The sequence below is a fragment of the Haemaphysalis longicornis genome, unplaced genomic scaffold (assembly GCF_048455015.1).
Source record: "Haemaphysalis longicornis isolate Haplotype H1 unplaced genomic scaffold, Haemaphysalis longicornis Haplotype H1 scaffold_1, whole genome shotgun sequence".
NCBI classification, from domain to species: domain Eukaryota; kingdom Metazoa; phylum Arthropoda; class Arachnida; order Ixodida; family Ixodidae; genus Haemaphysalis; species Haemaphysalis longicornis.
The window spans coordinates 34,893,911-34,906,721 of record NW_027526203.1 but is presented as its reverse complement, the minus strand read 5'-3'; the positions used below and the strand labels follow the sequence as shown (position 1 = coordinate 34,906,721).

The 12,811-nt window shown below is 43.2% G+C and overlaps 1 protein-coding gene across 1 annotated transcript in view; it reads left to right on the top strand.

The window, feature by feature from the left end:
- The window catches only part of LOC144163613 (uncharacterized), a 120,409-nt gene that overhangs the window by 93,674 nt on the left and 13,924 nt on the right, over positions 1-12,811 (top strand). Inside the window, exon 5 of the mRNA XM_077694422.1 lies at positions 12,455-12,632. Coding sequence (XP_077550548.1) covers positions 12,455-12,613 — 159 coding nt within the window. The 3' untranslated portion in view covers positions 12,614-12,632. The remainder of the gene's footprint in view (positions 1-12,454; positions 12,633-12,811) is intronic.

Sequence of the window (12,811 nt, the reverse complement as noted above, 5' to 3'; positions counted from 1 at the left end):
CCTCCATATGCCTGCAGTGAATCATGATAGGAAATGAGGGGCTGGGTGAAAATTACTCAGAAATAAGAGTTGGCAGTCAAGAAAACCTCGGAAAGCAAAGGGGATGATGTGGTAGGTCATTGAAACAGATAAAGAATCTGGAAAGAAAGAAAGGAAGCGGAGAGAAAATGCCCGCCAGGTGGGATTCAAACCCACGACCTCCAGAATACCGGTCTGGTGCGATAACCACTTCGCTACCGGCGGTCCGATTTTCCCCTCCACTTTCTGGGGTATTTATGTTTAGGTATTTGTGTTTCCTGTTATTGGGGTGGTAGCCAGCACCAGTCGGACTCGGTTCGGATCCTACCGGGCCCGCCTGCCAGGTGGGTTCCGATCCCACCTAGCGGGCATTTTTTCTCCGCTTTCTTTATCTGTTTCAAATTCTTTATCTGTTTCAATGACCTACCACAGCTTTCCCTTTGCTTTCCGAGGTTTTCTTGACTGGCAACTCTTATTTCTGTGCTATTTCAATGAGCACCTCATTTCCTATATATATATATATATATATATATATATATATATATATATATATATATATATATATATATATATATATAAGAATATATACAGAAATACTGGTTGGCAGTCAAGAAAACCTCGGAAAGCATTATAAGACAACATTATAAGAGTAATCCCGCCAACAATTAATTCGTATATCATCATGACTCAATCGCTTTTATTCCTGTTTTTTGACAAGCAAAAAAAACTGAGGATCGCAAAAAAAAAGCAGTCATTAATCCCTTCTTGACGAGCCTCGCCTCCCCTAGAGGTCAGCATACGCATTAACACTGCAATTTGATGAAAAAAATTCTCATTGTAATGAATCCCACTGTTTTTGTTTCATCTAAAAAGATGAAACAAAAACAGTGGGATTCATTACAGACACTCAAAACATTTGTTCAAAACTAGTATGGGCACATCAGAAGCATTTGTTCATACAAGCATATCGCTAAATGCAAGGCGAAGTAACAACGGATACACCGGCTAAAAGAAGCAGTTAAAAAGCTTAAAAACTTTAAATGCACAAAACAAGACGTTTCGGCTTCGCTACGGAAGCCTTATTCACAGACGGCCTTCTCATTTCACCAAATATAAGGCATTTTACATACGAAGCAATGACAGTCAATTCTATACAAATATGTATTCACACCTTATTTTACAAAGGTATTGCGAATTGCAGTGATATACGCCCGGGTCACGTCTTTATAGAATGGCGTGTTGAGATAGGTTGGAAGAATGTGCGCTAGCCTCCTGTAGCCATAATTTGTTTTGCACCATGGTAAGACAAGTTTATTTGTTTGGGGAGTCATTTACGGATTGTGACGTGCAATCGTTACAAAACTTGAAAAGAAGGGGTCGTTTCGGCTGACCGTTTTCTGACAGAAGAAACCAAATCTGTAGTCGAACAGGCGGTCAGATCTTTTGGTTTTATACGGCTGGTACAACGGAAAAGTTGGGGAATCATACGACACGTTTGCAACCACACGAAGTAGTTTCTTCTGCAGACTTACAAGTTTTTGAATATTAATTATCGTTTTAGAAACAGTAAGCCACATGGGAATAAAAAAAGGCATAATAGAGATCAAATTTTGTTTTCGCAGGTAACAGACCTTTGTTGTGCCAAATTATCCCATTAAACCGTGAAAGTGCGACACAGATTTTGCTCACATGGGCGTTCCACGACAGAGTAGCAGTAAAACCTACGCCAGGTGACGTAAAATTGTCGACATATTCACTGGCAGTCTTCTCTAAAAAAGGACGATGAGAGTTCAGAAGGTGTTTTCCTTTGGGATTAAATATTGCAGCCTTAGTTTTTCCCCTTTTTATTTTTAAAGAAATAATGAAAGACCATTCTTTTAATGATGTCAATACTCTAATGGCTGCACTTGTTAGTTCAACAATATCACTGGAAGAGAGGAATAGGCTGCTGGTGTCCTCCGCAAAAATTATATATTTCACGGCCTTACTAATGTTGCAAATATCATTTATATACACGAAAAAGAAGGGCTCCTAGAAGGCTTTCCTGGCGTACATCAGTTCTAATCTTTAGCTTTCAGACGGGCAGTGGTTTAATACAACGTATTTGGAGCGGGAATTGAGGTAGGATGTAATACGTTTGAGGGAGTGTCAAAGAACACCGTAGTGCTCCAGTTTTAAGAGGATTTTATGATTCAAACAATCTAACGCTCTACTGAAATCGACAAAGATGCCTAAGGTAAGAAACTGCGATTCAAAACTTTTTATAATGTACTCCTTTTGGTCAAATATTCCATGCTCAGTTGGCCTGTTTCTGGTGAAGCCATACTGGAAATCAACCAGCACAGGGTATTTTAAAAGGAAGTTATATAACCCTCGAGGAATTAGGCGTTCGAGCCCCTAATTGGAAAAATGGAAGCGCAGACATTGGCCTATAATTTCCAGGTACATTTTTATCGCCTTTTTTGTAAATTACCGCTACTCTGGCACGTTGCATGCCGACAGGAAATTGTCCTTACTTGAGTGCTAAGTTGTAATTGTACAAGACCAAGGTAAAATAAAGTCAGCACGTACTTTAGCGGCCGGCTTTGAACATTACATGAATCAAGGCTTTGGGTACCTTTCAGACTGCTGCACACTGAAAAAACCTCAACTTCATCGGTAGGTTCAAGAAAGAAAGATGGTCCCACGCTGTCGCCCAGAAAACGAAAAAAAATAGGGTTGTAATGACTGCCGCCAGCTAGAGAGAAAAAATTTATTGAATAGATTCGCGATAAAAGGACCTGTCATTTCTTTGCCGTCAATGTTTAGAATTTTGATTTGATGAGAAACTGTGCTTCTATTTAGAAATGCTCCTAGCCTCTTCTATTTTTCTTTCGTGATGCAAGCGAGCTTTTTATCGAACAGATACTGGTAGTAGGCTACCTTCGATAACCGGATTCCTTTGTTTAGCCGGTTTCGTAGAGATTTGTATCGAACTAAACCTTGCGGTTCTTTGCTCTTCAGGAATTCAGCGAACAGTTTAGTGAATTTAGCGAACCGCAGTCGTCCATGGTTTAAGAGAATTTTTAGGGGGCATGATTTCGACAATCGGGAAACATTCGTGGTAAATAGGGAGAAAAAGTCAGAGAAATTCATCATAAGCATCGTCAGCTGTGGATTACTGAAAAACAGATGACCAGGTGACTAGTGCAATGCAATTCTTAAATTCATCAAGATGTTTCTCCGAAATAAGCTGTCGACGTGCTTTTAATTTATGTTCGGGGCTAGATTCCTTTTGAATAAGAGCAAAAATAGGTAGGTTGTCACTAATATCGATTGCAATATGACCTGCGTGAAACTCGTTTTCATCGTTAGTTAGAGTTAGGTCCAGACTAGTAGAAGCACTAACGGTGAAACGTATGTGGCCCCGGATATTATTACGAAAACTTGTCCACTGTAGAGTAAGTAGCAATTGTTCTTGCATGGGAGTGCTCGGAATACTATCTATATTAAAGTCGCCGCCTATATATATTAAAAACGTTTTTGAAAGAAAGCCCAATTCGCGGTCAAAACAGTGAAAATCTTGCCTAAGCTGCCATGGGCAGGACGGAAAACGACACAAAACGCTAGGTGGCCGGAACTCACTGTCAGCATTTCAATATTTGTATCACTGAAACAGTGACCAGGTAATACATGGCAGGAGTACGGATTTCTAACAAGCAACGCAACACCTGCATCGCGCTTTGTAGGACTATTAAGAAAAAAATAATTCATAGCCAGGAAGGCGGATGACTTTGATATCCGAACACTACCACGTTTCTGAAAAGAGAACAAGATCAAAAGATCAGGTAAAGCTGTCTAAAAGGGATTGTAGCTGGTCTGTCTTGTTCACAGCTGATTGCATGTTGATATGTAAACTCTGCAAGCACGGACTAAGGTTTTGAGATATAAATTCGTTAAACTTGGTGGGGGTGAAAAGCGGTGTCACTTCAATTGAAAAAGTGAGGCTTAGGGTGCTTCTTGTGGGCTGGGAAACTGTGTCACTGGCATCATTTTCAACAGGTCGGCCTCGGAATGGATGCAAACAGTTCCAGAGTTTTCAGTTTGTCGAGCAAGAATCTCACCGTTTTTGGTCCACACGAACTTCCATGCCACTTCCTTTTTCCCTGCTACTGCAGCGCCTAGAACCCTTTTGTTTTGCGGTGTTAGGTGTTCATTCACACATATCGCAGTCGAGTCATCAATCCTAAGGTCCTCGTTGGTTAATCGCATCCTTTTTGGCTTCTGCAAGGTTGCATCTCGCTTTTCACGTGGCCTGAACTGAATTATAATGTTCGACTTATCGAGGTGCCTGGTTGGTACGTGGTGGCAGCACTCAATGTCTGATTCGGTGATAGATTCGTGAATGGTATCTCCAAGCTTAGCAAGAATACCAGCCTCATTTTTGCCCTCTTGCTTTACGACGCCTTGAACCTCCAGGTTAGAACAGCGCGAGCACTGCTCGGCTAGATTAAGGTGCTTCTCTAGTTCTTGGTTGCTTTTATCTAAAGTGGTGAATTTTGCTCGACGTTCCTCGGTTTACTAAGCCAGTTTGGAATTTTTCGCTATCTCATGTCCCAGTGGTTTTCCTATGTAACCAAGAACCCTATGCCCATGCAGAATGCTGCCAGCCAGTTCTTCCTGCTCGTTTCGCACTTCCCTGATGGTACTTGAAATGTTCCGTTCGAATGATTCTCGGGATGACTTCAATTCTAGTTTCATTCATCTTTTAGTTTGGTGGACTCACCTCGAATCTCCTCTTTTATCTTTGTTACGTCCTTAGGCATTTGTGCAAACGGTACAAATACGCTTCAACTCAAAGCTTGACAGCCGCGACGACAAAAGGAGCAATCGAAGAACGTGTGCATACGCGCATTACCAACCTGCAGAAACGAGCAAAGAAGCGTGAGGTGCTGCTGGCACTTTGTCGTCGAAGCGGTAGACATACCACCACTAACGACAGAGGAAATAAAGGTTGCGTCCAAAGAAATTCCAGAGGCAAAACACCTGGTGATGATCAGATAACAGCAGACCTCTTGAAGGATGGTGGGCAAATTGACCTAGAAAAACTGGCCAGCCTGTATACGCAATGGCTAATACCCACGAGTGTACCGAAATCTTCGTATAACGCGAACATCATCCTAATCCATTAGAAAGGTGACATTAAGGACTTAAAAAAATACAGGCAGAATTTCCGCCACCTCAGATTTCAGTCAACCTAATTAACAAGCAATGTTTGCTAAAGGCTATTCAATAGTAGGCCATATTCACGTGATAAATCAGGTGATAGAGAAATGCGTGGAGTATACTCAGCCCATTTATATAGCCTTCATAGATTATGAGAAAGCATTTGATTGGGTCTACACCTCAGCAGTCATGCGGGCATTGCGGAATCATGGTGTAGAAGAGCATTGCGTAAAATTACTAGAGGACACCTACAATGGGTCCACGGCTACCATCATCCTTCGTAAGAAGAGCAATAAAATACCTATAAAGGAGGGCGTCAGACAAGGAGACACAATCTCTCCAATGGTATTGACAGCATGTACACAAGAGGTATTCAGAACGAAGAATTGGGAACAATTGGCCGTAAGGGTTCATAGAGAATACCTCAGCAACGACAGATTTGCTGACGACGGTGCCTTGCTTTATTTCTTCCCCAATACATTTATTCCCAGACGACTGCGTCCTTTTCTGTGAACTAAACACCATTAGTGACGCGCATGTGCTACAGGGGGACATTAACGCTATCTATTCCTGGTGTCGTAAGTGGAAGATGACATTAAGTGTTGACAAGTGCAAATTCATTCGAATCTGTTGTGTTCGTACTAACACGTTTTCGTATAATTTAAACGGCACCCCTCTGCAATCTGTTTCACCTTACAAATATTTAGGCCTTCATATTACATCCGACCTATCATGAAAAATCCCCATCGAATTCATCACCAACAAAGCTTAGCGTATGTTTGGTTATTGAAAACGCAGCTTTCATTCCGCGCCGTCGTCCATCAAACTTCATTTTTACAGACCCATCATACGGTCTAAACTTGAATACGCTTCATCTGTATGCGATACTTCCACGGCAATTCTTACTCATTTGCTGAAAATCGTTCCGAACCACTCGGCACGTTTTATTAACTAAAGCTACCACAAGACAGCGAGCGTAACCACAATGAAAACCAATTTCGGGTCTTCAAGTACTCAGTTCACGTCACAAAATCGCACCTGTCTGCCTATATCATAAAGTTCTTTCTCTCACCACTTTACGAGATTGTTTAATCATTTCACCCAAATATGTATCATCGCGTCTAGATTACACACGCAAAGTCGACATCATCAGTTGTTTAACAAGGTTTTTTTATTCATTCATTCCGCGTACAGCCAATGACTGGGACCACCTACCACCAGATATTGTTGAAATTGACGATGGCAGTTTGTTTGGCTCTGCATTGTTTAGTGTTACTTGAATAATTCTTGTTTTGTGAACACACAATTTCTTACCCATGATATGTTTTTACATTGGTGTATCCCTCCCAAAATGCATATACGTGTAGAAATCTGTATGTTCGTGGAGATATTTTAGGTTTTTTGTACATTGCTTGAGCCAGCTTGGTCTTCTTTGGAAATACCTGCCTGTTTTCATGTTTTTTTCTTTTAAACCCTCTCCCCTCTGTAATGTATTACCCTGAGAGTACCAATTAATAAAAAAATAAAAAAATTATAAACATGGAAAATAAACGTGATTTATACGCATACGCAAGAAAAGACCAACACTATAAGCAATCTAAGGTCTGATAAACAAGCTTAAAATGTCCACACCCCAAAGGTTCCCAATAAAAGTCCTTGAAAAATGGCCACCCCTTTAAAATCCGCACTTCAATTCTTGAATAATGGGCCCCGTCTGATGTCCGCGCTAAAATTCTGGAAGAATGGGTACACTTAAAAGTTCGCACTAGAAGTCCGTAAGACACCCACACACATCGAAAAGGTGAACGCCTTCTGGGGGCTCACTTTGGGGAGCGCACATGCACCGTTCCCCTGTGCACTGATTCCGGAAAAACTAATTTATTTGAACAGGCAGGATAAGCATGACGGTCGGCGCCTTCACAGATTGAACAGCCTCATAAGAAAGAGATCATATGGGACTGCACTGTTTTTTTCCGCAAAAGAAATCCAATAAAATATGGCGTACCACCTGCATCTTTCTTCAGTGTCCATTGCAGGATGTCCCAGAAGCGCACTGCGTACCCACCACGCACAAACCAATTATGCAGTCTTAGGTTGCTAACACAACCGACGATTTACGGACCATTGTTGGAAATACACCTTACAATGTAGTCCTGTATTAAGAGGCAGCGTAGAAGGGTTACGTTAAGAAGTAGGTCTTCGCAGCCGCATGAATGCGTATACGTCTGACACGAGATAAAACAGCGTCACCCATAGCATGCAAGAATTGTTGACGACACACCGGCAGCGAGAGCAAGTGGTCTGGCGATATACGCGTTGTTTTCTTCCTTGGGAGATCATACCTCTATTATAGCGGGAAAGACACTTTGGTAAGGTTTATTGTAACCATAATTTTCTTATAAATCCCGAGGGAGCTTTAGACAGCGTTGGTCCTACAGGAGAGAATAAAAATAACAAATGTGCGGACAAACCATAATCAAGCACAGGTCCTAGAAACAGGTCGTCCATATTTTGAAAAAAAAGACGCCGAGAAACGAGTTCAACAAAAATCGGGACAAGTCGAAGGTCAGAGCGCACATTTCATGTGGAGGTCGCGAAGACTCTATGCAGAGGCTGCATTTTTTTCCTAGCACAGTGCAGTAATTGGCAGTACCTAAGCAATGGTTGCAAAAACAAAAACTTTGCACACTTGTGCACACGCAAATATCGATAACTCTCTTCCCATCTATGGCTGCTATTTATGATTAATTCTGGAATGAGCTGACCGCCTTCCGGTGCACTGGATCCTACATTATAAAGAGGGACTCCAAGGAACTCACGTTCTCCGCCACCCCACATAATTTCTCCGAAAAAGTTGGGTCGAGCATCCCAAGGGCCGACCAGAAACCCCTCAGACTTCTCGAGCTCCAGGGCAGTGTCACACACTTCACAGAGCTCCGTTATCAAGCTAAGCAATTTCAAAACACTTTTTTAATCATTCCAAAAGTAGGCAGGGCCGTTCACGTAAGCAAAGAGCTTGACCTAACAGTGCTCCAGCGTGAAACTCTTTACATTTGTATTCGAAATATTACTCAGACATAGCAGTAAAACAAAACAAATGCTTGGATTTTACAGCCTGCCGAGATGGTTGCCCAGGGAAACTAAAATGGTACGGCCATGGTGTGTATCTTAAGGTTCATCACGTGGGTATATTACAGTGTTTCTGAACTGTGTTCCGCAGCTATTTCACGCTTTACTGCCTGTTTATGCCTAGAAATTAAAGAACGGAAACTTTTGGCTTGTGCTTACCGCAATATTTTTATGTCGCCCATGCGGGTTCCCAACACCGCCATCAAGGAACGGACGGCACGGTAGGCCCGACGTTACGCTTGCTCTCAGCTTCGTGGGCCCGATCTCCCGCAGCTTTGGTGGCACGGCGGTGGTAGGCGGACTTCTGGCGCTGTTCGTGGCATCGTTCCTCTACGCCATCTTCCCTCTCCCCTTACTCCATCAAACTTAGCGTCTGCGTACTACCAGGCTGTGCTAGGCCACACCCACGCTCAGAAAGAACCACACCTTCACTTTCTCTTGCGCCCTCAAACATGGCGCGTGTGCATTCGACGCCGACACGTTAGAGTGTACATACTTAACTAACATGTGTTACTCCAACATGAAAGACAGAGACGTTTCCCCTCCTATGCTCCCAACTCCTCTTCAACTCCGTTTCTGTTTTTTTGCTCATGCGGACTGGTTCCTGCGATAGGCCTTCCTGGCCACGGACGGACGTTTCGCGTAGTCATATACAGCTTCGCTGCAAAAATTGAGCCAACTCGGTGAAACGCTTTTGCAAGGTCTATTGGCACCAGCCCAACTTCCCCGTTTCTTTTGAAATATATTTTAATAATGAACGAGAAGTATAAGTAAGTATAATAATGAACGAGAAGTATAACTTCGACTTCGGATTCCACATGTAGGCAAGCACCAATTAGGATAGAAATAGCGAGTTGCAGCCAATGTCACAAACGTTTTGCGAAAGTTACATTAGTCAACATTGGAGAAGAAATTAGATGGTATCCTTTCACACTTTTGAAGCTGTTTTCAAGAACGGTTTTGGGTATTAGCACAATATGAGAAGCACAACACGCAGAAGGAAAGGCAGCCACATGATATGCCTGTGCGAAAACTGAGCAGAACAGGCAAAAGGAGAACACAAAATTTATCATGAAGTTCTGTGCTGAGGACGTCCGGACGGGGGCTTCATTGGTTTGCAAAGCCTTTATAGCGTCTCCTAATTTGCTAGGCGTAATTGGCTCTTCATTAAGAGGAACCTATTCATGACTAAGCCGGGGTATGGGTGAAAAAAGACCTATCATCTCTACTGACTCGAGCTCCACCGTTAAAGAGTTGTGAATAATCATCATGAAATGCCTGGAGACTTTCAGAAGTGTCATTATTGGTGCTTTCATTGCATTCAGTTTTGGAAAAAAGTTTCAAAGGGTCGATTCCCACTTTCCACATATAAATGTTTCCTGGTCCGGCCATCAAAAACTAGCTGTGTTTTTGACCACATTACGCCCCCTATATTTTTCTGTCACGTACTATGCAAGCAAAGCTTTTTTGGCCGCACTGATGACAGTGTGGTAACGAAAGCACAGCGCAGGAAATCCAGCTTTACGCAATGGGAAGGCACACGATGACGATAAAACGAGAAAAAAATGCTTCCTGTGATCGGAATCCAACCTGGATCCCTCGTGTTACGAAGTCGATGTCTCTCCTATTGGGCTATCATCACATTGGGGTAGCTAAGCATTTTCTTTGGGTTCGTTGCTGCGGGCGTTGCCGTTGGACTCCGGCTGAGTTGAAGGTGACTTTGGTTTTAGACTTGGGAATTTCGTATTTTGGACTTTGATTTGACGCAATTTGCATGGAAAAAGGCGGGTGTTTTACCCATCTTTCTCTTAATAAAGGCGTTTTTGTGTTATTTAGCATTGCATCTCGGCGTTTACGTTAGCGACCTTACCAATAATCACCCTGGAGCATTTTTTTAATTCACCATTCTTTTCAATATACTGTCCAGCTCGGCAAAGTCATAATGTTTTAAAACGCCACCCGAGCTGAACTACCTGAAGACAAAATTTTGTTTTCCGGATAAAAAATCTAATTTTGTAATTTGATAAACCCCATGCACTTTAAAATATTATGCAGCAAGCAGAAATACTGTGTTGAGAATTTAACACAAACCTTATGCTCCCGTACCTCCCCCTGAAACCTATGTGCACATTTTAATGGGTCTTTGGAGGCTGATACCCAGCAACGAATTTTGAAAATATATAAAATATAGCGTGTAAATACACACTTCATCAAATCAATTAGCAGAAGTGTCGATACCGTCCAGGCGACCACCACAAGCACGTTGATAAGCGTGAACTCAACGCTAGACCCTATTGCGCCCAGGGTCCAAAAGGCTGCACTCCCTCAGCAAGTATTAAAGTGTTTCTGCCCTAGCACCGTACTGGAAATTACAAACCGACCGATCATTGTAGCGGCAGACGCAAGTAAAATGTCTCGTAATTAGTGTGTTGCGCTCCGTTTTTGAAAACTGAGCCAGTGAAAGCAAGGAAAGTCTCTAGTTATGAGCAATATTTGGGGAGCACAAACAGCCCGCAACTTAACTACGAGGGCAGCAAATTCAGAGCATCTAAACCTCTAAATCCTTTACAGCACACGCCAAAGACAGAAATGAAGGCATTTACATAGGATAAGCATGCAGCCACCCAGGGGGTCATCTTAGTGGCTTTGAAAAGTCTCTGACACTGCATCCGTGGCTTCATCTGTGCACAAGTTAGTTTCTCTAACGGCAGCAATAATTACAGCCTTCAGTTGTAGGAGCTGCTTCAGCTGCCGCTGTCAACACCTATGTAGCAAGCCCCTTACATACAGTGTAGCTATATGCACTGCTGTAAAGTTTGTCAGCCCCGTCTAGAACTTTACACACCACCTCCTGGTCCATTGGTCTTATAAGCTGGCTTCCCCGAATGCCAGAAGAAAAGTCGAATTCTTTGAGGACAACTAACCTCGTCAGCTCCAGGTATATTTTGCTTCTCACGATCTTCTGAAATGTCAGGCGCCAGCCGAATCTTCCAAGATCTACAGGCTTGCTCACCATCCGTTGAAATCGGCCTTTTCAGAAAGCTTGCGTGTCATTAAAGGCACCCTCTGGCGCAACGTCGGCCCATGAAGCCTGAGATAATGTCCCACTTACACGTAGGCCTCTAGCCGCATCTTCGCTTCCCGTGCTTGTTGGCTCTTTCGCTTTGGTTGATCTTTCATATGAATGTTATAGAGCCGCCTCTGATTGCTCTCAAGGGGCCAGCATTCTCGGTTTTACCTAGTGAATCTGCTGTGGACATTGACTTCATAACCGGTGTTAGAGGCAGCTACTAAGCCCTGCATAAGTATGGGATAATTTTGCGCTAACGGATTGTATGTTATGCTATCAAGGGAAATTTGCCCATCCTCAGAGTATAAATAAACTCGGGGAAGAGGAACACGACGCATTGAAAAAGGATGGTGACGATGGTCATGAGAAGATGCGATCGTCCTGTTGGACACGCTTGTTCTGTCGGTGCTGTCGTTAGTGCGATGGACACGGAAGCGTCTACTTCAGCGACAGGTGAGAAGTGTAGTCGCCACGGAAGTAATTTTCATAAAAAGATGCAAGAAGTGCAAATATGCCACACGGCAAGCAAAGAGGCGGGCGTTCGCTGCAGCCAAAAGCGCCAACAGCCGACATCACCGCGACGGTAAGACGCGAAGATTACATGCCGGACATTTATTTCTCCACTGACGAAGACATTGTTACAACAGAATGTAACATTCATGACAGACATACTATTTGAGGCGGAATGTCGCAAACATGTAAATCAATTGTAATACTTTCTCTCTAGAACATGTGAGCTGTCTTAAGAGTCTCTAAATTTTTATGCTGTCGTTTTCTTTTCATAAACAGTATAACTATTACGGGACAGCTTGGTTTACATATTGCATATCTTTGTTCGGCCCGAATGACCAGTGGCCCAAACTTACGTTCCTATAATTCGCGTGACACAGCAAAGGCTAGACTTGCCTCGGCCTTTTCTTTCCCTCACGGCCCCGTTGACTTAGACGGCACTCTCAGTACGGAATGGCCTGCGAGTTTAACCCGCTCTTCCCTCGTACCTCGCTCATGTTCTCTTGTTGCGCTGGCCCGCAGTGTTTCCTGACGTATACGCTCTATCTGGTGGGGCGGTTCCTGGCCGACAACCTCGGTGGTCTAGGCACAACGCTGGACGGCCTGCTGCTACCACTCAACGCCCAAATACGGGGCCTCATAGAGAACCTCGGTTCAACGCTGCAGAAAACCGTCGGCTGAAGGCGACCTCTAAATAATGGTCAGGCAACTCCGTCTGCCTTTTGATTTTGTGTTTTCTTTTAGAGCATTTTCTGTGCCCTGAAAAGGGACAGAAAGGAAACAATTTGCTTATTTGAAACAGTCCTATTCCGGGCCGCCCATAAAAGCCTCTTGTAAGGAGCTAGCGTTCCTTTACAATGTACTTGCAACGAGGGTAGG